The 27,853-nt window shown below is 40.3% G+C and overlaps 1 protein-coding gene across 2 annotated transcripts in view; it reads right to left on the bottom strand.

Annotated features, from left to right (window-relative positions):
- zgc:101569 (enoyl-CoA hydratase EchA19) overlaps positions 1-27,853 on the bottom strand; it is a 42,263-nt gene that overhangs the window by 364 nt on the left and 14,046 nt on the right. The window contains exons 3-7 of one of the 2 annotated variants that reach the window (XM_070553087.1): positions 16,915-17,012; positions 16,451-16,595; positions 4,654-4,803; positions 3,567-3,682; positions 1,244-1,382 (exon numbers count right to left, since the gene is read on the bottom strand). In XM_070553087.1, the coding sequence (XP_070409188.1) occupies positions 1,275-1,382; positions 3,567-3,682; positions 4,654-4,803; positions 16,451-16,595; positions 16,915-17,012 (617 nt within the window). In that variant the 3' untranslated portion in view covers positions 1,244-1,274. Of the gene's footprint in view, positions 1-796; positions 1,383-3,566; positions 3,683-4,653; positions 4,804-16,450; positions 16,596-16,914; positions 17,013-27,853 lie in introns of those variants that run through there. The other variant, XM_015954965.1, reaches the window with a different exon arrangement.

Raw genomic sequence — 27,853 nt, 5'->3', positions numbered from 1 at the left:
TTATCCGTCTCCTCACCTCCACTTGGAATGCATTTATCATTTATTTGAACGATGGCTCATTCCTGATTTATACAACAGATTTACTCTCAGTCATTCATTGACTGGAAGTGATTTTTGTGAGTGGAAAGGCTTTCATGAAGTCTCTTTGGCTGCAGCGCTAAACAGAAAAACAAAGCCGTGCCTATTTTCTGGATGAAACGATGGAAAGGAAGTGGCTCATTTTTCCCACCTCACAATGAGTGAGTCAGCGTTTGGTAACAAAAAGTAAAGGATCCATGTTAAACACTTCACAGAACATTAATCTTTGACATGTCCAATTAAACCGATGGTTAAAACAGGCTTCCCAGCTGATTCTGTCTCTGAAACAGCTTCACCACGGTCCAGATACTCAGGCTGCACGGATGGGAAGCACTTGAAAATGGCTATATTTATTTGACATTGATCAGTGTGTGTGTGTGTGTGTGTGTGTGTGTGTGTGTGTGTGTGTGTGTGTGTGTGTGTGTGTGTGTGTGTGTGTGTGTGTGTGTGTGTGCGTGTGTGTGTGTTCAGTGAACTGGAAGCTGAGGGAGGAGGAAACGTTAAACAGGAGCTCTGTGTCCTGTCATCACACTGTCTAGACAAGACACCTCCTAAACCTAATGAGGTCTTTTTCTGTCTGTATCTGTATTACACACACACACACACACACACACACACACACACACACACACACACTCTCTCCTCTTGTTTTCTAATCTTCCAGTGAGAAATTTTCATTTATTTGAAATAAATTTAAAAAAAAACACACAAAGAGGAACATATTTTAGATTTTTTTTTCTTATTGTTCAGTAAAGACACACAATAAACCCCACAGGTTAAATTAAAAGGAATTTCCATCCTGAGTCATAGGAATGCCGACACCTGGCACAGATCTGGCAAGTGCTTCATTTAAACAATAATTACACAGCTATTCCTTATTTTAGTGGCACAAATACACACTTATAGCACGGTTTTCTCTCTGACTCAACAGAACATTGACAAGCTCCGACTGATTTGATGCTTTAGATGTCAGACGAGTCCTTTTGAACTTTCTATAAATGAGTTTGGTGCTTGAAGGGGTTCGATTTCTCTCAAAAGATGAATACTTAAAGAAAAGTCTTCCATGACTTTTAATCTAAAGATAATAATCATAATTCATTATTTCAGATGGAAAACGCACCAACACAGTTGTGCTAAATTGCTGCAGCAACATGTACTAAATCACCTGAAGTCATAAAGCTTCTGCAAACTAAGTCCTAGGAGAATTTTCCTCCTCTCCCAGCTCCAGCGGCGAATCGGATCGCCCCGGGAACAGCTTCAGAGTGGATGATGGGAACTCCGTGGTCAAACTCATTCTGCATGGCCTGATGAGAGCCAGAAACATCACACCATTAAAAACACAACTTTAACTAAGAAAAATTAAAATAAACTAGAACAAAACATTTGTCAGGACTGATCTTTTCTACAGGAACAGCTTTGGTGTTACGTAATCAGCGACACATGGACCGGGTCAGTCAGGGAAGAAAGTGGTCAGTAAACAGATACTCGACTTCTGCCGCCTAGCGTCAAGCGTTTGTGTGTGAGCTGATTTAAATACGGCCAACATTTCCAAACATCTGCTAAAGTCATTGTTCAAAAAGCTGCTGCTTACAATTTTTTACAGCCTGTTCTCACAGCTATAAAAGCTGCAGTTTTCACATCATTTAAAAATATTAAGGCATTAAGCAGTTTAAATGTTTGTTATTCAGAGGTGTGACCAAGTAAGTCACAAGTCTTTCCAGTCAAATCTCGAGTCAATTCCAAGTCAAAGACGACAAAGTCCAAGTCGAGTCTAAAGTCAATGATGTGGAAGTCCAAGACAAGTTCAAGCCCTTGACTTTGAATTTTCAAGTCATAATCAAGTCATCTGTCCAACTTCAATTTAATGACAATGATAATGAATACATTCCAGAAATAAAGCTTCTTAAAGCTTCATTTAGTTGCTCAAACGAGCAGAAAGTGCAACTGAAAGTGATTATAAACAAAGTGCTGCTGCAGTTAGCAGAACAAGATCAGACCCAGAACAAAGAATGATTTATGATTTGTGCCCATGTCGTGCCACTTTTGTGCTAAAATATCAAATATGCTCAAGTCATCATCAAGTCAAAAGATGCAAAATGAGTCAAGTCATAAGTCTTTATAGATTTTATCAAGTCAAGTAAGAAGTCATTAAAAAAATGACTTGTCCAAGTCATGTGACACGAGTCCACACCTCTGTTGTTTTTTCACATCAAAGAGTGAAAACATGCTATGTTAGCTTTTTTGAAAGACCGTTGTTTCTTTGAAAATTACAAAAAGAAATGTTTACGGTGGTTGTGTGAATGCAGACTAATGCCGTGGAAACCAAAATATCCCACTGTGATGTTGTTTGATACAAAAGAGCAAACACGAGCTGATAATTCATGGATTAGCTGTAATTTCTTCAGACTGAATCCATATTTAAACGCAGTATTTGATCATTTTAATTGATAATTTACATGCAAACGTTTTGTTTTTCCTTTGTGAGGTGTAATTCAAACTCCAACTGCTAGGTGGCAGCACCGCCATTATTCAGATGGAAAAACGAAATATCGCGATAACTCTGGATGTGTCTTGGAAGCCTCTGACCTGAGTTTCTAATTAAACTCAGTTTTAAAAACAACATCTTCTGACTTTTAGTATCGCTTATCGTATCGATTACACACCCCTATACACCAGCAAGCTAAATAGGTGAAACGTAGACATAAAGCAGAGCTAGATATATTTATCTCTATGATTAACTAAAATGATGATGGTTTTCTTGTCCACAAATTTCAAGATTAACTTATTTGTGCTGAAACAAGCTCCATAAAACATGAACTCCTATGTAAGGAGCCTCTCCTCCCTTTCCCGTCGGCTCATGGGTCCCCGGAAGAACAAAAAAATGAATTCAAGTCAACGAGGCTAAAAAAACTATTTTCTAATCCGCTTCGCCTTATCGCCGGATCACATATGTGTTGTACTTCTATTTAAATGAAAAGTAATGATATGTGTTTCGACCACGCCAGTGTTGTACTTTGAGATTTATCAGCTTGTAAAAGTTCATAATTAGCATGACTACAAATCAGAAATCGGCACGTCGCACAGAATCTCCTCTAGCGTAGCTGCTACTTACCACATGGCCAGATTTATGGTGGTTCTTTCCTGCTGAATGAAGGATTTGAAGTTTGCTGACCTTACAGCCATTTTTCCTCGTTTTTTTTCTGCGTCTGATTCGATGACGTCCCGTTGGTGCATGCACATTTGTAGTCCTGAACTTATTTTCACATAAAACCTAAAATAATGTTTCCCCTGTTGGAAAATAAATGCTTTCTTGGTATCAAATTCACGGACATCGTATGTGAAATCCACGACGCATAACAAGCGGGATTAAAAAATAGAGTTTTCATGCTTCCGGTAACCCATGGTCCCATGGACTTAGGCTCCCTATGAACTAAAACAGATGCAGTGCAAACTGAATGATCTGATAAATAGTGAGATATCCAGAGTACCTGTGTGAAAGTCTGAGCATCGTAGCAGCTGTAGACAGCGGAGGAGCGATCTGCCCGCAGACACTGCTGAGGGAAGGCGCTGATCTGCTCGGCTAGCTGCAGAGCCGCCTCTAACGCTGCATTCACAATAAAAACATCAGAAAACACACATCTACATCAGCTTCTTGTTTTTATATTTAGAAAGTCCCAAGAACCTTAATGCTGCTGCTGAAACCCACATGAAAGAAGTGGAGCACATCCAGATGACTGCTATAGGAAACCCTAACCCTCCTGATGGCACACTTTGATGCTCTGGCTGTGTGTACAGAAGCTCTGAGCTCTAAGTGATCATCCTTCAGAGGCAATTAGTGTGTGGATAAACTGTGGGGAGAAGTACTTCCTGAAAGAGTTTAGCTAATCATCTCACAGCATCAGAGGAGAAAGAATCAGAGCTGTAAACGTGAACAAATCCATCCTCAGATTGCAGCTTTTAACAGCAAACTCTGTTAAAGGTGATTTAGTAGATTAGGAAAGAGAATCATGCTGTTTGTTCTGCATGTTTAAGTCTGTTTATTCAAAAATACTTTATTAATCCCAGAGGGAAATTGATTGCTGTAGTAGCTCAGAATAATAATAATAATCTAGTCATCAAAGAGTTGTTGTATATTACAATGGCTGTTGGCAGGAAGGATCTCCAGTAGCGGTCAGTGTTGCAGCAAAACTGAAGAAGCCTCTGACTGAAGACACTCTTCCGTTGTCGGACAGTCTTGTGAAGAGAATACTCAGGGTTGTCCATCAGTTTCTTGATTCTCTGGAGAATCCTTCTTTGCATTATCTCCTCCAGTGGTTCCACAGTCGTCCCCAGAACAGAACCAGCCTTTTTTATTAGGCTGTTGAGCCTTTTCAGGTCCCTGCTTCTGATGCTGCTACCCCAACAGACCATGGCTGAAGAGATTACACTCTCAACAACAGACTTGTAGAAGATCTGCAGCATCTTGCTACAGACATTGAAGGACCTAAGCATCCTAAAGAAGTGCTAATGTGCTAATGAAACAGGAATAAACTCTGCATCTTCTAGGTTGTGTTTAACTCTGAGGATCTTAAATACCTTGTCCTTCAGGAACAACTCTGTTGGCCAGTCCGAAGGCCAGAGCCTCCTGAGCCCCAATGGGCCGCCCAGTCAGAATCAGGTCCAGTGCTCTGGATAGACCAATGAGACGCGGGAGACGCACCGTCCCTCCGTCTATCAGAGGGACACCTAAAAAAAAACATCAGATTACACAGCGTGCACTAGCACTCAATAACTCATACTTAATTGTATTGCTGTTAAATATAATCCTCCATTATTCAGTCGTCATTCATCTTTGCTGCCTGAGTTTTGGAACTCTTTGTACTTTTGCAATATCTGACCAATAAATCAGAAGACACAAGACTATTTTTGGACTAAAAACTAGACTGTCTTGCAGCCTAATTGAAACACGTCCAACCAAACTTTTCTGCCACATGTGGAGATCCCTAGCCACATATACTCAGAATAATCACCTCTGAACTATTAAAGCTCCGGCATTCTATGAAGGAAGCCATATCGCCCTCTGCCTTCTTATTGACAAATGAAGGAAACGTAATCCTTCTGGTTTCTCATTCGCTAAAAGAGCTTACACGATGTATCACCGATTCAAGTTTGTGTCATGTGTGTCAGGTACAATCGCATCAAATGTTTGCTCAACATCTGGAAATTTGACTGGGTTTTAGCCATTTTTGTGTCACTTTTGTGGCAGCAATCTTGAATGTGATTAGCTCCAAATGCAAATCAGTTTTAAATGCACATCTAATTATTAACTTCAAGGAAATTCAGGAAAATCCATCCCGTTGTTGATGAGATAACACACAGGTGCGGCGGCAGCTAAAGCATGTGATGTCTTCACCATGCGAGGTATAGGCCATTGTGATGCCATTGTGTGCATCGTGCTAACATTCGGAAACGTATTACACACGTGTGTGCAATAGCACAGGTTGTTTCTGTCAGGGAAGCAAAGTTCGGACTCACTGGCTCTGCTTAATTGCGTCTCTGCTTTCTTTACATGAGAACTCTTCCTCCTCGTTCTCATTCGTCCTGGAAAGTTTTTATCAAACATTACAGCCTTGTCCAACAGAGACAAAGCTGCAAGGTACAGTCAGCAGCCTCTGGCACACATCCTAATTTCTAAAGCGCCCCAGCTGCAACTGGCACACTCTCCAAAGTTCAGTTCCACCCCACCAACCCAAATCCCTCATTTTTCCAAGTCACTGATTCTATTTGACTACACTTATTGGGAGCACATGTGTCCAACATGTTTTTATAACCCCACATCATCCTGCTTTTGTCAGATTTCTTTTTTCTCTCTCGTCTTGGAAATGATGTGATTCTATTTATATTTTACAAGCTTGTGTTTTTTTTTCCCCCTTTATGTTGTTCAAATGAATTCAACTGGAGAACATGGAATATGTGTGTTGGAACATGTGCATCCAATCCAGGGCTGGGCTTTGTGTTCAAACGGCCATGCGTGTTCCACGCCGGAACATTAGGAGCAAAATGGACCCAACGGAGAGAATTTACAGAGTTTCTCAGCTGATCATTATCAGAGTGTATTAAACCATGTTTAGTGCCCTGAACTATGGAAACTCAACATATATAACAGACATTTCTTGCTTTAAAAATGACCTATACTTGTTATTTCAAAAATGTGCTTTAGTCTCTAGTATAAATTAATGCTTTATGAGTCGTTTTCTGTGGAAAATGCTCAGGCGCTCCTGCTTCAGGAAGTAGAAGCTGGTTTGAGGAGTGGGGGACCAGAAAACAGCAGGATTTGAGTCTTACTCATGAATATTCAGGTGGTGGAGTTGCTAACGGTTAGCTTCTACTAGCTAAGGCGTGCTACTATCTCCTGGATGCTAAATCAAAAAACATCACAACCCCAGATGGCTGAGTCAGTGAAAGCTAATTTACAGTGTGATGTAGATCAGACTGACTTTTTGTGACTCGAGCGTTTCCATTTCTTTTTTTCTTTTGGGTGGTTAACCAGGAAATAGGGCTAGAAGTCATTTTTCACATTTAGCCTGCATATGGAACTCAGTGTAACTGATCTTATTTCAAAAAGAACAAGTATTAAACATTTCTCAGTGAACTTCAGTCAAACGTACACACAGATTTGGCTGTGCTGTGTGTTTTTTATAATGTAACATGGATTTCAGTAATTTCTTCCACACTATTTATCCAAGCAAATCAGCAGCAAACTAATGCAAAAATAAGCTTGTTAGCTAAAACCCAACTAAAAAAGGTTAGATCACTTGATTATACCAAACAGGAAGAGAAAAGGAAGGTCAGAAGCCTGGTTGGAGAACAGTGAAACGCTAGTAGAGGTGAAGTGATGCAGAGGAGGAGAGATAAAGAGGCAGGTCGACCTCCAACCCGTCTGTCTTTGGTGCTGCTGTTGGCACCGCTGCTATCAGCAACCGGAAGGATCTTCCTCCTTATCGAAGCAGCCGTCTCCTGCACCTCCTCCTCTCTCTGATAGTCTCGTCTCTGATATGCTGTTTGACAGACCTGCGCTTTGTCCCACATGAATAGGAGCGGAGATGTTAAGAGAGCAGCTGCTTGAAGTGGCTTTCAGATCTAAAGGTGTGTTTTGTTTGAAAGAACTCAGCTGAGGTGGAGATGCTTTTCTGGATGAGGAAACACTTACCAGAGATCCAGAAGCATGATAATGAGTCAGCGTGTCATTACTGCCTTAGCAATGATCTACTGTAAAAGTAAAGCCCGTTGGACATGACTCAGTGAAGCCTATTGTTATTTAATCACAAAAACACAGCAGCTCCTTTCCTGTAGCACAAGGTCATCACTGCTTATCTGACTCAAGTGTAGGAGAGCTCTGGAGAAAAGAAGGACCTTTGTGTTTTATCTAGCGTCTCCACGCTCCGATACGTGTTGGTTTGAGATTCTGAATCCCTGTTGAGACAAGTGGGTGATAATGTTTTTGCCTCTATGTGTGTGTCCTCCTGTTATCTAAACATATCATTAACCAGGGGACAAAGTTTAGTTCAAGTCTTAGACTGTAATAATAAGATGTGCATTGTTACTTAATGAAGTGAACCCTGCAGCTAATCAACGTTGGCTCTAGATCAGTTAATTTTACAGATGTTGAGCTTAAATTAGCTGTTGGTGAATGAGGCACAACACAACCTAACCCTAACCCTGCATCATCCCCGAATGATCGTAGTTTAAAGAGACAATGTGCAGTTTTTACCGTTGATCTCTGGATATATCCATCGAAATGTTGATAATTAATTTAACAATGCTCAGTTGTTGAAAAATATTGGGGGTTTTGTAACGTATAACCATAAAAATCAGGGCTAAACTACACGAGAGAGGGTCTAAGTTTCTGAGCGACGCCATATTAGAAGCAATGTTTCCTTCTACGGGAGCCTGTGAGAACAATATGCATTTGTAAGAAAGGATTACAATATTTTCACCATTCATAAATGTTGTTTTACACATTTACCTCTTCACTTGCTGCCAATGACAAAAGGGAGTCTGATGTGCTTATTATTTTGCTGGAGGTTGCGCCCCCAGGGATTTTTGACCCTAATGGCCATCCATTGGTGAGGTCGTACTCAAACACAAAAGTACAGCACACACACCCATCGCCAGAGAAAATACACATCGTCATTTTAAAGCTCAGGTATGAAAGCTTGTAGGAAACACGGACAACAGCCGTGTTCCCACTATAAAAGTTTTGAGAAATTACTGGAAGGGAGAAAAGTCAGTGGGAGATGGGATGGCACGGTCCTCCCCATTGTGGGACTTTAGCCGCCAACGTATCGCCACTGCTTCGGCAGTGGATGGTGTCACTGATCAGCTCCACAAGGTGTCTACAGACATTAATAACATTACATTTTATTCTGTCAAAGTTGCCATAATTTCATTCAGAGGATTGGGGGAGCGGCTGTGTGATGTAAAATGTGGTCTTCATTGATCAGAAGAAGCACCGTTTTTTTTGGTGCTCTGAGAGACAACAAAGCCACCTGAATTATGGAGTTGTGATGGAGTTTCTGCCTCAATTATTTGTGTTGAGAGTTTAGAAAAGTTCTTTTTAAAGCAGCGACATTGCTGCTTTTCTTTCCTTCCATCCTGCTTCACCAACAACTCTTCTAAACCTGCAAATGCTGGTTGTTTAGTTACATCTGCTGATGTAATTTCCTACTGAATTACAACCGATCAGCATGAGTTATCGACAAGTCCTGCCCAGCGACTCTACCGAGCCTGTCCTGAGTCCATAACTCGGTGTCTGGCACGATGGTTCCTGAAATGGCCCGGAAAATGGGGAAGTGAAGTGAAGTGAAGTGGAGATGAGCAAAAAAAAAAAAAAAAAGAAACTTCATTAATTAAAAAGTGGAGACACACACGTCGCGAAGGTCTACTAAAACTACCAGAGATTTCCAGTAGTGGAAACACACCTAATGTCAAGGACTGGAATTCAACGATACATCAAATTTACACCAAAAGAAATTTTAATCATTTGATTTGAGCAATAACGTTTCACATCTACCATGTATGTACCCTTCACCTCCGGTTTCTTGTTATTTATCTCCAAATAGCCTTGTGTGTTTCTCCTGAGAGGTTCTGGGGACATCTGGGTTTCTGTGGAGAGGAGATGTGATCCAACGTCTACGAGTAGAGCAGCACCACGGTGAAACGTGACACACTTGGGTATGCTGGTCTGCTCCTGGTCCTGCTGGCATCCTAGCCACATCAAAGCTAAAACCCACCACAATGGCCTCCCATGAGGGTAATGCGATTAAATTTCATGTGGATTAACAGTTTCCGGAAAACTCTGGTCTAAATGGTCAAAGTCAAAAGATCAGACCTTCATCCGGAAGCTGGCTTTGGCACACTCTCTGGGAGTCAATGAAAATAGTTTAGTCAGGCCGGGTCAGAGATGACCGCCTTCCCTCCACTTGATTTCACGTCTTTAGTGAAGCGATTTAATATTTTGGTGATATTTAGTTTCCAGGGAGTTGTTATAAAGGACCACCGTGGCTGAAAATGAGGGTCTGAACTATAAAATGCAGCAGCTCAAACTGTGATCAGATCTTATCAGCACAGAGAAATCAACAATAAGAACCACGTTTTTCTGCATCAATATAGATAATGTGATCTAAAACAGTGTAATCCTTAAAATGTCGCTCAGGTTCAGATTTGCCAAGCAGGTGTTTGGATTGGCTTGCTTCAAGTCAGATTTTCTTATTCGAGACTTTGAACCCTAAATTAGACCCGAAGGACGCTGATGGTCAGGTCGTGGACTTGTTAGAAGGTAAACAATCTCACACAGCCTCCAAGTCTGCTCAGTTTGGCTCCTTGGTGAAATATTAGTGGTTTTTCAGGCAAATTTATCTTTTTCTAGCTGTTTTCTTCTCCTGTGTTTTGTTCTTCTGGTTTAAGGGAGCCAATAAAACTTTAGGGAATTAAGTAAGCACTGTGGTTTTTCATCCAGGTCTCCAGGAATTCAAAGAGCAGCAGACGCTAATACCATATTCCTGTGACGCAACCCTCTCCTCCCTCTCATTTCCTCCCTGGCAGAGCAGAGGGGCCCCAGACAGGAAGCCACAAGTTTCGGCAGCCAATCGTGTGCCAGAAAGCTGTCAGATCCTTGTGGTAGCCATTGCCCCACATCAGAGCGGCACAGCGAGCCGTTTTTCAACTCCAAAGCCACCAGGGATTCCCTCCGGCTATGGCCATCTGTGCCCTGCCCAAAAAACTGTTACAGAATTCAACCACTAAAAGGAAATAATCGCAAAAGACACTGGATCTTTAAATAAACTGTGCAGCCCACAGAACAGACGTGCTTTTGATGTAAAGGCAAAGGAAGTTTAGGTTCCAGTTGTTTAAAGTTATTTATCTAAATACAGATAAATGCATGCCACATGGTCTTTATGTGTTATCGGGCTGCAATGTTTGGTCAACACAATCAACAGTGTCAACTCCATAAAAACTTACAGAAGCAGATTTTTATTTTAATGCATCATAGCCAGAGCCGTCATTAAACACTCTGGACACAAAGTGTGTTGGTATTGGTTTAATAACTGCACTGTATCATGGGAATGTCTAGGAGCAGAAGAGTTTAGCTTGCCAAGACCGCACACAGCTTCACCAAGTTTCACTGGTCATTACTTAAATTCTCTGTGGAGAGTTGTATTATTACTGAGACTCAGGGTAACATTTACAGGTGAGTGAACCTGAACGGGTGAGGTAAGAGATGCACCCACAGGAAGCAGGCGTCAAATTAACTAGACGTTGAATCATCAGCTAATCAGAAAATGAAACTTCTTCGGTTTTCTTTTCACTTTGAAGTGCGTCAACTACAAGAAGCAGGTGGAGCAGCGTGTAACTATGCAGAAAACGCTCATAAAAATGCAGCCAATGGTTAAAGTTATAAACACTCTTGTTCATTTGAATGTGTTGACAAACAAGCCTGAAAGAGTGAAGCTAATAAAAAGCTGAGGGTTAATTACAGGAAGGAAATGTGAAACTTAAAAGAGCAATATGTTTGAATTTCAAAGTGAAATGATCACTAAACTGTCTAACGTCTAATCAGGTGTGGGGAACCCTGGTCCTTGAGGGCCGGTATCCTGCATGTCTTTGCTCCAACCCTTCTGATTCAGTGGTTGATTCACATGTTTTGCAGCTTTTCAGGCTCTGCAGAAGCTTGTTAATCACCTGCTGATTGAAATCATGTGGGATGATGCAGGGTTGAAACTAAAATATGCTGGATAGCGGTCCTCAATGGACCAGGGTTCCACACCCCTGGTCTAAATCAAGGGTTTTGGTTTTAACCCTGTTTCAACACACCTAAATTCAGTCAGCAGGTAATTAACAGGCTTCTGCAGAGCCTGATGAGCTGCTGCACAGGTGATTCTGACACTGAATCTATCATATTGGAGCAGAAAACCGCTAAAACATGCTGAATACCGGCCCTCCAGGATCAGGATTGGGCACCCCTGGTCTAAATCATGCTGGAAGAAAGTTACATTGAAACAGATTTGCTTCTCCTCCGGCTGGGGGGGCAAAAGGCTCCAGAATTGTATAAAGAACCAAAGCCAGTAAACTGGAGCGACCCAAAAGTTATTTCTTGAACCCTAAGAAACCACGGCATCTCTTTGTTTTACTCTATCAGGTGAAGCAGCCTAGAGGCTTTCGTTGAGCTAACAATGCTTACGGTGAATTAGAAGCAAATAGTTGGCTCTAAAATTATCTCAAGCTACTTTTTCAATTACTAATAACTCGATATGACTTGTTTTTGCTTGTCACCCAGAATCTTCTGGTGCTGATCTGTAATTGGCAACAGCAATGAAACTCGTGAAACAGGCATGAGATCAGCGCTGGACTGACCATAGGGCATAGCGGGCAACTGCCCGCTGGGCCGACCCTTTCATCTGTTATGGGCCGGTGTCTTTTTTTTTTTTTTTTTTTCCTGGCGTCTAGTTGTTGCGGACAACTTGTCCGCGCCGCCCCACGCGACGCCTCGTAAAAGTTGGTGGATTGACCAATTGGTAATAATACACTCTGGGCTGGACCAATAGCCAGAGGTCTGATGCACCCGCCAGTTGTTTGTGAATCTCAGTAAACAGACAGACGAGCTTTACAAAATGGAGAACAAAAAACGGAAAGGAGGAGCAGAGAAAATTCGACTAAAAAAGAAACTGGCCCTTCAGGCTGATGCTGGCACATGTGTTAAAATCTCACAGTTGTTTGGTGGTGAAGGTTCAAGTAAAATCAATTTAGGAAGTGATGGAGCCTCAGCCCAGCGACAGGTTGGAGAAGAAAAGAGGGAGGAGGAGGAGAAACCCGAGCCGGTGTTGTGCCATAAATTGACTCGCTGCCAAAAAATGATTAGCCACCGCGGGATCGCGCACGGTTAGGTAATTGCATTTCTAGACAAAATTCCCCAGGATTTCGCCCTAAAACTCAGCATATCTAGCAATATGGACATTCAGAAAGCAAAGATAACCTCTTCTGGTACTTAAACAGATGTTTATCGCGGATATTAGTGTGGCAGTGTTTGTGGCACCCTGCGCGGGAGCACGAGGACGTGCTTGTGGAAAGAGGGAGGAAGTGTGAGCATCCACAATGTCCCGATTGATCATGCGCCCTGGCTAATGGGCCAAGGAGATGTCCCTTTGGCTGACTGGTTAGAGTGTATGACTCTCACCCCGGAGTCTGAGGATCGAATCCCGCCCGGGCCCTCGTTTATCCACCTTGCCACATTAGTTTTTCCAGTTCGGAAGTTGTTTTAAGTGTTGCTATTTGTCTTAAACGTTCACAATGAGGATGTATTAATCCTTTTTGCAATATTTGCGATTGAAAGATGGTTTGTGCCACAAACTTTGTGGTAAGAACTGGCTTTCTTTATGTTACAGCCTTGATACTAAAAAAAATAAATAAACAATGTAAAATGACACCCTGTATTGAATGTAAACCTTCCTTTCTTTAGTCCACTTGACATGGAGCCACAGTTAACTAGTTTGGGGCACATTTTTACTTGAAAAAAAGTATTTAAAATGATCAAGCTTTGGCTTTAATGACACTGTAAGTTGCTATACATTACGTTGCTCTATTTAAAAGTAACAAGATAAAAGCACTTCAGCACATAAAATTAAGATTGTCACTTGCCAAATAGACTACACCCTCCCGTTTACCTATAAGAAATGCCTCAAAATATCTTTAAATTCTTTATTGATGATTTAATTGTAGACAACTAAAATGGCATTTTACTTGCCAAAAAGTGATTGAATCGCTAAGATTTTCATGGAGGCTAAAATTGACCAAATAAGGGTTTTATGTATTATCTGTTGATGTTACTGTACTCATACTGCCTACTGTATCATCATAAACACCCCAAAAATGGCAAAAAAGAAGATAATTTCCCTTGCCAAAAATTGATTACAGTGTCCTGGTCACCTGTAAAGGGTTACATTTACCTAAATATTACTTTATTTATTATCTCTTGATGTTATTAGTGCCATCACAGGATGCTGGGTGTCTTTCACATTCATAAACACCTCAAAAATGGCAACAACTGATCATTTCCCTTGCCAAAAATTGATTACTGTGTCCTGATCACGTGTAAAGGGTTAAATTGACCTAAATATTACCTTATTTATTATCTCTTGATGTTATTAGTGCCATCACAGGATGCTGGGTGTCTTCCACATTCATAAACACCTCAAAAATGGCAACAAATGATAATTTCCCTTGCCAAAAATTGATCACAGAGTCCTGGTCACCCATAAAGGCTTAAATTGGCATAAATATTGCTTCATTTATTATGATGCTGGGTGTGTTCCACAATCATATTCGAATAAACATGAAAATATTCCGTCCGAATATCTGTTTCTTGTTATAAATATAACGGCTAGAAGGATTTACAGTTAAAATAGGAGAAACACGTGACTCCCCAGGAAGGGTCGTAACACCACTTGCCTCATGCACATAAGTGAACAAATCAAAGCAGCATGGAGACACTCCGTCTCCAACCACCTCTCAGGCAGCAGCCTGCACTCCCAAGTTCTGCACGTCACCAGAACATAACCAACCACAACACAATAAAAGCAGTGTTATACAAAATGGAAGGCCTGTAGTGTTTATTCTCTTACAGAAACAACTTATCAATTTTTTGGAGGAATTTATTTGAGAATTTTTTGGTTTTTATTAATTGTGCAATAGAAAAGTAATCACTAGATTAATCATCTAAATAGTCATTAGAATAGTCGACTATTCGATAAAATAATCGTCAGAATAATCGTTTTAAAAATAATCAGTTACCCCCAACCCTACTTTTTAGAATACCAGGATAGGAAGGATGGTGTAGGTTTACGTTTATTAGATTGATACATAAATACTACCAATAAGAAAGTGTACGTTGGTGTGTGTCAGAAACAGCGTAAGGCTTAATGTCTTTTCCAAAAAAAACAGGTGATGGGCCAGTCTCCAGTCAAAATGCCCGGGCTGAATTTTTGTCCCAGTCCAGCCCTGCATGAGATAGCAACGTTTTGTTTAGAGTAATGGGCTGCAGTACACACATTTGGCCACAGGATGTCAGTCTTACATATTGCACCTTTAATGTGTTGAGAAATAAAAATAGCCTCCAAAACAAATTCTGGAGCTGACGGAGGAGAGCTGAGTGTGAGCTGTATGGAGTGGTGCCACTGAGACAAAGATTGCTTAACTCTGTATTTGATATAATGTCTTCTAGAGTCCTGGAACCCTCCAAGGTGCTTTACAATGCAATCAGTCATTTACCCATTCATACACACATTCACACCCTGGTGGTGATGAGCTACACTGTAGCTACAGCTGCCCTGAGGCGCACTGACAGAGGCGAGTCTGCTGTACACAGGCACCACCGGCCCCTCCGACAACCAGCAGCCCTGTAATACCTAGTTTAGAGTAGTTTATCTCCCCTTTTCCTAAAAATAACAACCAAATTATTTATCGGTTATTGTTTACTTGTCATTTATTAGATTAATGTAACACAACACAGTAGGACCGAGGACCGTGAGGACAGGCACACAAAGACAAGGGCACTGCCAGGAGGCTCTCCTGGGAAATTACAGGTCTGAGATGATAAGTCTTGCATGTTTATGGTCTAAATCTAGTTCTGCCAGTAAATTATAGTACATAAGCTGTATTTATAAACACTCTGGTTGTATTTTAGGCCCTCCTGCAGCATGGTTACAGGAGTGACAGCTATGTGAGATGCTGCAATGGTCCAACTTAAGAACACAAGCAACTTTTACAGAACGAATGGAGCTCGGCTGTTTGGGATCCGGATCACATTAATGTGTTTACAGCAGGAGATTTCAAGTGCTGCTTGATCTTTTAAAAGTGCGGCCAAGTAAGACGGCAAAGCGTGCTGCTGGGCCGCAAGACGCCAAAAACGGAACATGTTCCTTTTGAGGAAACTGAGTGACATAAATAATATGTGAGCCATGTTCGCCCGACAGTGGAAACCTGGCAGCTCCTTGTTTCCTCTTCCACTTATCAAGACTGCCCAGCAGACTCTGGTCGTGCAGTCAAAAGGTCATGGTCACCCGTGTTATCGCACCACGACACAAACAAGAGGAGGCTGGAGTGATAACCGGGGACATGGTAACAAAGCTGCAGAATAAAAACAGAGTCGGCTTCCTGGTAGTAGGAGACGTTTGCTTGAAGGCAAAGAAAACAGGTAGCTATTTAAAACTTTTAGACTGGAGTAGAAAGGTCTTTGCACAGAAGACACTGTAAAGTCATGAAGGTTGGACAATGACGAGTGCAGTCCAGATTTTTTATAAATCGCCTTGTTTCTTTCTGTCATCACATCACAAAGAACAATTTTGGTGTTTTAGCATCTCCACCACTATCATCTAAACCAGATGTGAGCATCCAGGGTCCCAGGAGTATATTGGATAGTCAGAACAATGGGTTTGTAAGCAAAGAGTATAAAAGCTATGTCACCTTTTATTCTGATATGATGCATTTTAATACTGCAATAGAAATAAATGTTCAATAAATTGTTTTGTGCAGTCCACTTCTGCTACAAGTGAACGATTATAAGATGATTACAAATTATTTAAATTGGTTTCAGCTAGAATGATGAAGGAAAACTTTAAAATATCAATAAAACTGTGGGTAAGGCATCAAATTTGTGTCAATAAAGTGAAAATCTATTAGCCAACTATTTTTTCAGGCCCAAAAAACTTCAAAATTATGGCAATTTTTATTATTAATTAATATAAATGGCCTGTATTTGATAAAGAAGTAGTGATCCGTCCCTTACAATGAGAAGAACTTTGTGTCGCTAAGGAGGTGGTTACACGAGTATCAGACGTACCAAACCTGCGGCAGAATACTCCCATGACGGCGCTCTCTTCCACCACTCTCAGGTCCGCCAGCAGAGCCAGCTCCAGCCCTCCAGCAACAGCAAAGCCACTCACTGCTGCTATCAGAGGCTTCGAGAGCTGTAAACGTGACGGACCCTGGAGGAAACAACCAGAAAACATTTTAAAATCACGTTGCACTACCTCTATCTCTTTAACTGTTTAAAAAGCTTTTAAGGCTTGCAGTACGTTTGTGTCAAAATTTACAGTCATTGTCCTCAACTTTCTGCTCGTTTCCAACACAAGAACATCGTATGTCTGAGTGAGGCATTTTGTACGTATCTTCCCTAAAAAGCTAAAAGTGAACAATTATTATGATTAGATTTCTGGTTTTAGTTTTATGAAAACCGTTGGCTTTTGTCAGCCTCATAGGAACACATATAAACCTCACACACACCATCACAACCCAGACACTCACCATTGGACCGGGACCCTTCGTGACATCTTGCTCCAATTTACCGGGGACTTTTTGATTGGCTAGCATTTTCAGATCATAACCAGCACAGAAATTCCCTCCTAGAAGAGACCACAAAATTACAAAGTATGGCAGCTGCAGAGTCAGAGGAAGGAAAAATGATGAGGATGAAAAAAGGGTTGCAACTGGGATAGCAGCTTCCTGCTTTTGGCTGGCTGATTCACCAACATTTCTTTTTTCTAAACACAAAACTCATTCAATGAATGGGCACAGATCACACATATTTGAATGCATCATACTCTCATTAATGGAGGAGTAACACACTTCAACCACAGCCTCTTCCACTGGATTTATGTGATAATTACAACATTGCCAAAGAGAAAAACAAACACTATGTCACCGTCTAAGGCAGGGACTCATAAAATCCTCCTCTCTCTGTAATGTAACAGTAATGAAAACGATGGTAATGAACACATGTGCCAGTGACACCCATCGGCTGATTACAGCTGTGGGTCAGCACAAGGCTAATTCAGAAAAACTGTGTCATGCTGTTTATGGGAGCAGCGATGGAACAAGTTACACTAAACTCATTCGGCCTTATTGTTTGAATGCTGTAAAGCAGTGGTTCCCAAACTTATTGAGCCGCGCGCCCCCTTCTATGTCCCGACCATGTCTACGCACCCCCCAGCCCCATATCAGGGCATGGCTATCTATCTATCTATCTATCTATCTATCTATCTATCTATCTATCTATCTATCTATATATATATATATATATATATATATATATATATATATATATATATATATATATATATATCAGACGTCGCGCTAAACCAGGGGTCAGCAACCTGTTCCCATCAAAGAGCCATTATTACCCGTTTCCCACAGTAAAGAAAACACTGGGAGCCACAGCAGCCGCGGCATTGTGGGCGGGGCCTACCCTCAGACAGCAGAGAGCTGCTTTAACCAATCACAACAGGTGACAGCAGCCGGTACCGGTTGCTTGTGTACGTCAAAGTTATCTTTCATAAGACGATAATCAATAAAACGATTTATATAAAGTGGATCCAGAAGTTGTAGCCCATCTCTGCCTACAATATTTTGATATTTTTCACCCTGTTGGTGGTTTTACTGAGCAGATGCCACTTTTGTCATACGTTTCTTTTTAAAACATGTTTAGACTGTTCAGAATACAAATCCAGGCTCTGTCACGTTTGATTGTTGTAATTAACCTTTGTAGGTGGGGAAGGTCAGAAAAGGATCCGATCATTTTGTTTTTCCCACGTGACGGAGACAACGGTGCAGTGCGCCTGGCTCTGGTGTTAATCAAGTTAAATTATATCTCTTTGCAACAATTTTCACAAGAAAACAAAACAGTTAAAAGCAGGGCTTGTGTTGACCGGATAGTTCCCGTATTTGACCATTTATTTTGACGGAGAAAGAATAGAAAGAATTACCCCGACGCATGCAGATGAACTGACATGTTATTTGTTATGCACATCGCAGATGTAGCTAAATCACTCAAGAAAACATTCCCATCTGAAGACCTGAGCTGGACACTGCTCAGCGCAGCTCACTGTCAGGGCGTAAATAAGGTGCACAGCAAGCTGGACATGTGGAGAGGGGCTTGGAGCGCGTCGCAGAACCAGAGCGTATGCGGGAAGATTGCTCCGACTGAAGCGAGCGTTTTCCAAACCCTGTCTTTCAGAGAGACTTGTCACTTAGAAAATGTTCCCTGATTATGAAACTTTGGCTGAATAGCGCTTGTTCCTGTCTCCAATGTGGCGACACATCCAGGAGCCGTCTGAGGAGAATCCCAGAATCTCACATCCTCTTCAGCTCAGAATGCGCCTATATGATTACGCACAAGCGTGACCCGTCAACCCGGTCTCACAGTCAGACCGGGTCGGACCTGTTCAGGTTTACGCAGACAATCTTTCCATTTAGAATTGGCATACAGATGTAAAAATTAATGCAGTAAAATATAAAGCATTTTATTTAAATATCCAGTCATTATTTTACAAGCACAGAGAGCCGCATCAGATGGATGGAAGAGCCGCATGCGGCTCCAGAGCCGCGGATTGCCGACCCCTGAGCTAGGGCATGTGCGGAGGACACACACACACACACACACACAAGCAAAATATACTTGTTTTCAATTACATTTATTGGGCCCACTTACATTTTCTTAGGCCCACCCACAAATGAGTTTCTGGCTACGCTAATGGTGACTTTTGACAGACTTGTCTGAGCTCCGCAGCCATTACACTTTTCACTTCGCGCACCCCCTAGTGGCAGCTCGAGCACCACACTTAGGGAATCCCTGCAAAAGCATTCAAACTATAGTGATCCTGTTTCTCTTTATAGTCGGTTTATTATTCTGCTTCCGTACATTTTTTGGCATTTAACTACTTCCACAGTTCTTCAACTATTTACACAATTTTGGTATCAAAACGTTCAGCTCATTCAGCTTATGCCGGCAATGACTTTTGGTATTAAAATATTTTATACTTTTTGAGATATTCAGCTTTTTCTGCGATTTTTGGTCCCATTGAAATGAATGGGATTGCTCAATTTGCGGCTAAATCCTATCACTTTTTTGAACTCTTACTCTTATAGTTTAACTTTAACATAGAGACTTCATACAAGTTTCAACAAACTCACAAGACTTTCAGCTATTACTGGTTAAAAAAATATTTTTGATATCTATTAGTTTTCCTAAAACCACAGGTAGAAGTTGAGGTACGGCTTGAGATTTTCAGAAAAAATCACAAAAATTATAATGGGAAAGATAGGAGCGGTGACCATTTCTGGCATTGTCCCGAGAGAACCGTAGGTCCGATTTAAATGAGACGCATGCTGGCTTACAGCTTACGAATATACCTTCGTTTTGAGCTATAATTCATGAATGTACTCCAAACATTGTGGTTGTACGGTTCATTTTTTTGAGAATATTTAAATAAAAAAAATGCTTCCCACCACTGAAGATTCCGCACTGACTTCACATTTTCTGGAAAGAACTCTTTCCAACACCCAGAACGTTTGGAGTACCGAAACAAATTATATCTCAAAAAGTAGGAATTTTGGTCAGCTTTTCAGAATGGGTTTCATTTTGTCCTTACGTGTTACAGTTCTTTCTCTAAAAGTCTCAGAAGGAGGAGAGACCCTGATTCTGTCTCATTGAAACCCATGTTAAAGGAACAGAGATTTTTCTCCGACGATCGGCTTCAGACAGCTAAACTGTTCTCGTCATAGCTTCTAGACAATTCATAGTAGACAAATAAAAATTCACAAAGATGACCATCAAAGCCTTCTGCCGCTCACGCATTTTGAATTTTTCCAATATGTGCAGCGGTTTTTGAATGGCGATGAGACATGTCAGAGGCCTGAAATGACATCTGAGCAGCTAAGCTCTGTTAAATGCATGATTTATGAAATCTTGAAACAAAAATTTCCACCGACCACATCTTTTATAGTACACTAATGATTTTCTCAAATTTAGTAGGTTTTTTGTCGGCTTCAAAGTGCTGTCTTCAGTTTTGCTGTTGGTATTACCTTTTTTGTGCTATAAGCCCCAGAAGGAGGGCTGTGTCAGCTTTCCTCCATTTTTTATGTATGAGAAGTTTAATGAGAAATTAATGAGAAATTAAAATCAATAGTACAATATAATATAACAAAGAAACATTTGCAGGTTTACAAGCAAACACACAACTTACACAATGCTAAGAATGGGCGCGGGCAGAAGCATAAGCTTATAAGCCCAGCCCCCCAAACCCTTTGAACTTAAACAAAATTTTAGAATAGCGTACCGATTCCATAATTTTTACATCATGTTTGAAATAAATGGGAATATATTCAAATCCCCATTCTAGCTTCATAAAAAAAAAAAAAGACCTTTAATGTTTTATGCATTTTTTCATTGACTTGATTCATAATATTTAATCACATTTGATTTAAACATACCCTTAAACTTTACCATTGTTGAACAATCTTTTTGCTCCTGGTCTAATTTATTCCACACATCAACCCCAACACAAGAAATACAAAGTTGTTTCATTTTAGTTCTTACTTTAGGCTTTCTAAACATTTTATACCCTCTGAGATCATAAACACTCTCTCTGATCTGGAACAGATCCTGAATTTGTTTTGGCATCAAATTATACATCATTTTATACATAAACTGTGCAGTTCTTAATGTAACTAATTCTCTTAGCTTTAATACTTTTAAATGAATAAAAAGTAAATGTGTATGCTCTCTACAAGCTGCTTTATTTACAAGTCGGATTGCTCTCTTTTGAATTATAAACAAAGGCTTTAAGTGGGTTTCGTAGGTATTTCCCCACACTTCAACACAATACATGAAATAAGGCAGAAATAAGGAACAATACAAAAGATATAAAGCTTTTTCATCTAAAAATTCTTTAACTTTATAGAGAACTGCTAATGATTTCGATAACTTTGCTTTAATTGAGTCAATATGCGGTTTCCAACTTAACTTTTTTTCTATGGTTACGCCAAGAAATGTTATTTCATTCGCTCTTTCAATTTCTGTATTATTTATTTTGAGATTTGTATCCACTGTAATTGCTCTATTAGTAAATATGATAAATTTTGTTTTATTTAAATTTAAAGTTAATTTATTTAAGTTAAACCAACACTTTAATGCATTTAATTCTTTCTCAACCTTGTCCATTAATGTTATTAAATCTTTCCCAAAACTTAGAACATTAGTATCATCTGCAAATAGTATGAAATGCAATGTTTTAGAAACTAAACATATGTCATTAATATAAAGAATAAACAACAAGGGACCCAACACTGACCCCTGTGGGATACCGGTGGTCACTGTCAGTAGCTGTGAATCAGTGTTGTTAATGTGGACATATTGGAGTCTGTTCTCTAAATAACTCTTAATCCAGTCATAGGCCACACCCCTGATGCCATATCTACACAATTTTTTTATTAATAAGTCATGATTAACAGTATCAAAAGCTTTGGTCAGGTCTAAGAAGACCCCAACAGCATATTGTTTGTTGTCAATTGCATCAGATATTTTCTCCACTAGATCAACAATTGCCAGAGAAGTTGTCCGATCACGTCTAAAACCATATTGCTGTTCAGAAAGAATATCATGATGCTCAATAAAGTCATACAATCTTTTATGAAATATTGTTTCTAGTATTTTGGAGAACTGAGATAAAATAGAAATTGGTCTATAATTAGAAAAGTCATGTTTGTCTCCAGCCTTATAGATAGGAATGACTTTTGCAACCTTCATCCTTTCAGGAAATCTTCCTGATTGGAGAGACTGGTTACAAATATGTGTAAGTGGTTTGGCTATAATCTCAATGATTTCTTTTACAACCGACATATCAAATCCATGTAAATCTGCTGACTTTTTACTTTTAAATGTTTTAACAACTGTTATAACTTCATTTTCATTTGTGCCTTGAATAAATATGGTTTTGTCTAAATTTGTTATTTTACTCACAGCATCAGCATCTAATTTAGTATTTGATATATCCTTTGCCAAATCTGGCCCAATTTCGGTAAAATACCTATTGAATTCATTTGCTATTTCTTTAGACTGATAAATTTCTTGATTGTCTTTTGTTAGAAAAATATTTGGAAGACTATTGGTTCCACTACCCTTTTTTATTACATCATTTAATATGCGCCACGTATTTTTAATGTTAGATTTATTTCCTTCCAATAATTTGCTATAATAATTTCTTTTACTAGATCTCAAAATACTTATTAATTTATTCTTGTATATCTTGTAATTCTGTTCTGCTTCCTCCGTTCTTTTCTTTAAAAAGTCTTTATACAGCTTATTTTTTTTCCTGCAAGCCTTCTGAATCCCCTTAGTTATCCACGGCTTTTTAGCATATTTATTCTTATCCACCTTATAAAGCAAAGGGCAGTTTTTTTCATAAAGAGAAGTTATAATATTTAAAAATTTTCCATAAGCCATATTTACATCTTCCACATAAACCTCCTCCCAATTTTGTTCCATTAAGTCAGTTTTAAATGAATTTACTGCTTCTTGATTTTTTAGCCTTGTAACAACCACAGATTCACTTTGAGTAGTTACAGTTGTCCTTTGTACGACTCTGAAAACCGGTAAATGATCAGACATATCGGTAATTACAAGACCACTTAACACATCATATTCAAGAATATTTGTAAAAATATTGTCGATCAGTGTCGCACTAGTTTTTGTAATTCGAGTTGGCCGAGTTATTAGTGGATACAGTCCCAAACTAAACATGGAATTAATAAACTCTGTATTTGCATTTTGCATTTGAGGATTCAACAGGTCAATGTTAAAATCCCCACAGACAAAACACATTTTTCTGTTGATTATATCATCATACATATCAACTATTTTTTCTTTAAACATTTCAACACAAGATCCTGGTTTCCTATACATACAACTGACTAACACATTCTTAGACTTTTCTATTTGCATTTCCACAGATACACACTCCATAATGTTATCCATAACTAATGTCATATCACCCACCAATCTACTTTGAAAGTTTTTATCAATATACAAAGCCACACCCCCACCTTTTTTGCAATCTCTACTTGTGGAAAACATATTATATCCTTCAATTTGAAACATAGATATCCTCCCTTCCTGGAGCCATGTCTCAGAGATTGCTATTACAGTAAATGGATGATTTGATTGCTTCAAACATTGCATAATCTTCACAAAATTTAAATCCCTTAAAAAAAAAGGCACCTGTGGCCATCAGACAGCTGAAATTTTCTCCTCATATCTTCTAGAACATTTTTGGTAGGCACACAAGACTTCACACACATGACCACCAAAGCCGTCTGCCGCCCACCCTTTTTGAATCTTTCAAATCGGTGCAGTACTTTTCAAATGGTAATGAGTAGTTTGACAGGTCCAATTTCACTTCTGAAGGACAGATTTAAAGGCTTCTCTCATTAACAGGAGTACAGCTGCAGGCCTCCAACCAACACATTCTCACTCCAGCGCGTCAAAAACAAACGCTCGGTCAGCCACCCTCCACGTCAGACCCCTGACGCCAAAAGTGCCCTTTTTCGTTACTTATGTGCGAAAAGGGGTTTTTCCCTTTTGTAACTGCAGATCTCAATGTAGCGTAAAACTGACGTGATGAGATATCCGCTGATGCAGCACCAAACCAGCTCATTTAACCGCAACTAAACCTTAACGTTTCACTATTTATAACCTTCCCCTCTCCCTCATCCTAACCTTAACCCTCTTGCTACCTATACCGTTACTCTCACTGTGATCAAGCGTTTGTTTCCCATGCATTCTGACTGTGAATTTTCGTATTTGCCGCCCAAGGGGAACGTTAGAACATACCATCTGGCGAGGGGGAGGTTACAAATACCCTCTACTTTTAACCTCCACCTTGGTAGTTGAAACCTCCCCCTCGCGTTGGCTCGGTCCAAACTCGACCAATGATGAGGCAGCTCCCGCCGTTCACTTCATAGAGCCGGCTTTTAGAGCGATCGACACATCACTAACGTGTTCGCTAGCAAGATGGTTAAGGTTAGGATAGGGGTGAGGGGAAGGTTAAATAAGAGGATAAGGTTAAGTTGGGGTACAATGAGCTTGTTTGGTGCCCTGGCTGCGGACATCCCATCGCATCAGTGTAACGCTGCATTGGGATACAACGGTAGCGGACATCCCATCACGTCAGTTTTACGCTGCATTGGGATCTGCAGTCAAATAAGGGGAAAAACCCTTTTCGCACATAATTAACGAAAAATGGCACTTTTGGCATCAGGGGTCTGACGAGGAGGGTGGCTGACAGAGCGTTTGTTTTTGATGCGCTGGGAGTGAGAATATGTTGCTCCAACAGCCGGGGGGAAAAGCGGGAAAACAGTGCTTCTCTCTGATTGGTTGAGAGTGTTCAACCATTTTCTGTCCAAGCAGGATCGAGCACCCACACATATGATACATCAAATCGACCAGCTTGGTCTCAGGAATCTTGTGTTCAATTTTAAATGTGTTATCTGTTACTATGGTAACACAAGTGCATAAGGATATCCCCAAACAAGTCTTACTGAAATGAATGTGAAAAGTCTAATATTGAGCCTATAACATACTGCTGTTTCTTATCTTTCTGAGCTCTATACACTTAAAACTAGCAGCATACAGTAAATCCTCTAATACAGGCCCAGGCCTGTATTTGACTCAAGCTCATCAAGCTCCAGGCCTTTATTGGAAGGAGGACCAGAATTAGAGGCAGGCCTCTATTTCTATTTGAGCAAAATGAACTAATGGTTCGCTGGAGTTTTTGACAATTAAAATTGCGCCCACATTTGCAAAGTTAAACACATTTCTTTTAACAACGGTAGTTTCTGCTTCAGCCCCCTCCCCCTGCGCAGCGGCCACAAACTCACTGATGCGCCTGCAGCCTCTCGGAGTTCCTGCTGCTCTAAACATTAAAATAATTATTTCATTTTCTGTTCCTCACTTCTGATTAACTTCAATGGTGTCTGTTTGTTGCAACCACCAGGTACAAAAACAAACTTGGTTTTATTTGACTATTTTTCTGTCCTGCCTGTTTATTATCTTCCTGCATCTCCTCTCAATCCTAAAGAAAAACTGCTACCTGGGTTCATATATATTCACCTTATGCGTTACCTTTGAACGGCAGTTCTAAAAGATCTACCGACCACAAAAACAGCGGAGTGCTCGCCAGCCACATCAGTTAGGTGCGTCACCGAGGACAAAACAGGTGATGCGCCCCGATCCACAGCAGTGAAACGCATCAGGCACAAATAAAAGAATAAAAGACAGAAAAAAAGGAAATGAGCCGACATGAACGATCGCGTGTTAAATTAGTTTTTGAGGTGGCGACACCTGATTTGATAATGTTACTGTGGCTGTGCTCAGGATGCAGATGTCTGGAGCGCGTCAACAATCAGAGCTTTGCATGCGCAAGCTGGTTAAGGTTAGGATGGGGGTGAGGGTGAGGGGAATGTTAAATTGCAAGAGGGTAAACGTCACAATTTGGTTAAATGTCCATTTTACGGCTGGTGTCAGTACCGACGCGCCTCCCGACGCGCAGGAGCTTGTCACCTGCTGACAGCAGGCTGCTGTCTTTTCCGTGGACTGCATCTTGCCGGTCATTATCACGTGACAGCGACTAGTCGATGACAGGCATAAAAAGTCACTATAGAGTGGTGAAGTCGACTAGTGACTAGTTCATACAACCCCTGCTACTGTTAGTATTAGGAGCGCTTAATGCTCAGTCAAAAACATTGGAGATCCCCGTGTCAGGCCAACATGATCTGGGGAGACATTTTTGTGATTTAACATGATGATGGAGTTCTGTCACCAATCCTCAGAGTCATTTGGACTCATCGCAGCAGGAAGACGCTGCGGTTGGACCAAACTCCCCTCGGCTGCTTCAGATCGAAGCGTTCTGGGGTGCTTTGAGCAGATCCATTGTTAAAGGTCTGAGGAACACATGTGTTTTATCTGTGATGACAAGTCAGTGTCAACATCACACAAAAATTTTACTCAAAACAAAAAACTGATGAGTTTATTGCAATTTTCCTCAAATCCCAAAGAAACTACAGTTGCAATAACTCTCAAAGTCACATTGACTGAAATTACATCCTTGTTTCTTCTCACTCGATGACTTTAAAGTGTTTTAAGAATCCAAAATTGTGTCCTGATCTCTGTTCGTGCTAACATGTTTCTATGGTAATTGTATTTATATTTAAACCACGCCTACAGAAATCTGATTCCCAACGGTAACACTATGTCCTGACATATTCAAAAACCTGCTGAAAGCAATTACACATATTTTCATAAGTTTAAAAAAAACGACAAATGGTCGCTGAGAGAGCAATCGTGTCGGTGCTAATTTGACCAAAATGGACTCCTTATGTTAGCAGAACCATTACATCCACACCAGAACCTCCCTGCTTGTCATCTCGCAGCACCAAAGCGCTGCTAATCATCGTCAAGGGTCAGTCGAGTCGTTTTGCTGGAGCAGCAACAGAAGACAACCCGCTGACAGAAATGTGTGGAGGGGAAATTATTATTTCACAGAAACTGTGGGAGTCGATGCCGGTTGCTGCTAATTGCTGACCGGTTTAAGGGAAACAAATGAGTCAAACGCAGAGTTCAGTACACAGCTGGGCTGAGAGGTGTGAGCAGTAATCATGTGGAGAAGCTCCAACCTCTAAAGTATATACCAGGACCACAGCACACAGCAAAATCTGCACACAGGCCAGGATGAAGACAATGTTTCCAAAGAAGGGAATAATTTCATTGTTTTAGGATTATCTGTATAAACATCAGAGGAGTTGGGAGGAGCTGTGCAGCAGACTAAATATGTGTGTGTGTGTGTGTGTGTGTGTGTGTGTGTGTGTGTGTGTGTGTGTGTGTGTGTGTGTGTGTGTGTGTGTGTGTGTGTGTGTGTGTGTGTGTGTGTGTGTTTGAACAGCACTTTCACTTGTGTGGTCTCTGTAATTTAATAAGTTGAAGAAATTTGAAAAAAATTAAATGAAATGGCAATGTGGAGAAAGTTTAGAAAAAATGGAGTAAGTCAACATGTAAAAGAAAAAGTTGAGAAACAAATAAAAAACAAATGAAAAGCAAAACCTATGAAGTCTAACGTCTATAAACTAATAATTTTATGTTTTTAAAAGCTACAACGGTTTAACATTTCTATACTAAGCAGAGGCGACAGGTCAGACTTCTTGTTTGTTGAGTAATAAGGAAATTTGTTAAATTGTAAAACTTTTTAAAAGTATATTATTTCCACAGTTGACTCATATTTAAAGGGGCACGAAGTAAGAATGACATCCTGTGGTCAAATGAGGGTACTGCAGTCCATGTATCAAAACAAACAAGCCCACTCTGAGCAACTATTGCCAGCCTTCAAATCAGCACCAGAAGATTCTAGAAGATGAGTGA

The sequence above is a fragment of the Nothobranchius furzeri genome, chromosome 7 (genome assembly GCF_043380555.1).
Source record: "Nothobranchius furzeri strain GRZ-AD chromosome 7, NfurGRZ-RIMD1, whole genome shotgun sequence".
In the NCBI taxonomy this organism is placed as follows: Eukaryota; Metazoa; Chordata; class Actinopteri; order Cyprinodontiformes; family Nothobranchiidae; genus Nothobranchius; species Nothobranchius furzeri.
This window is presented reverse-complemented; position numbering and strand designations above follow the sequence as displayed.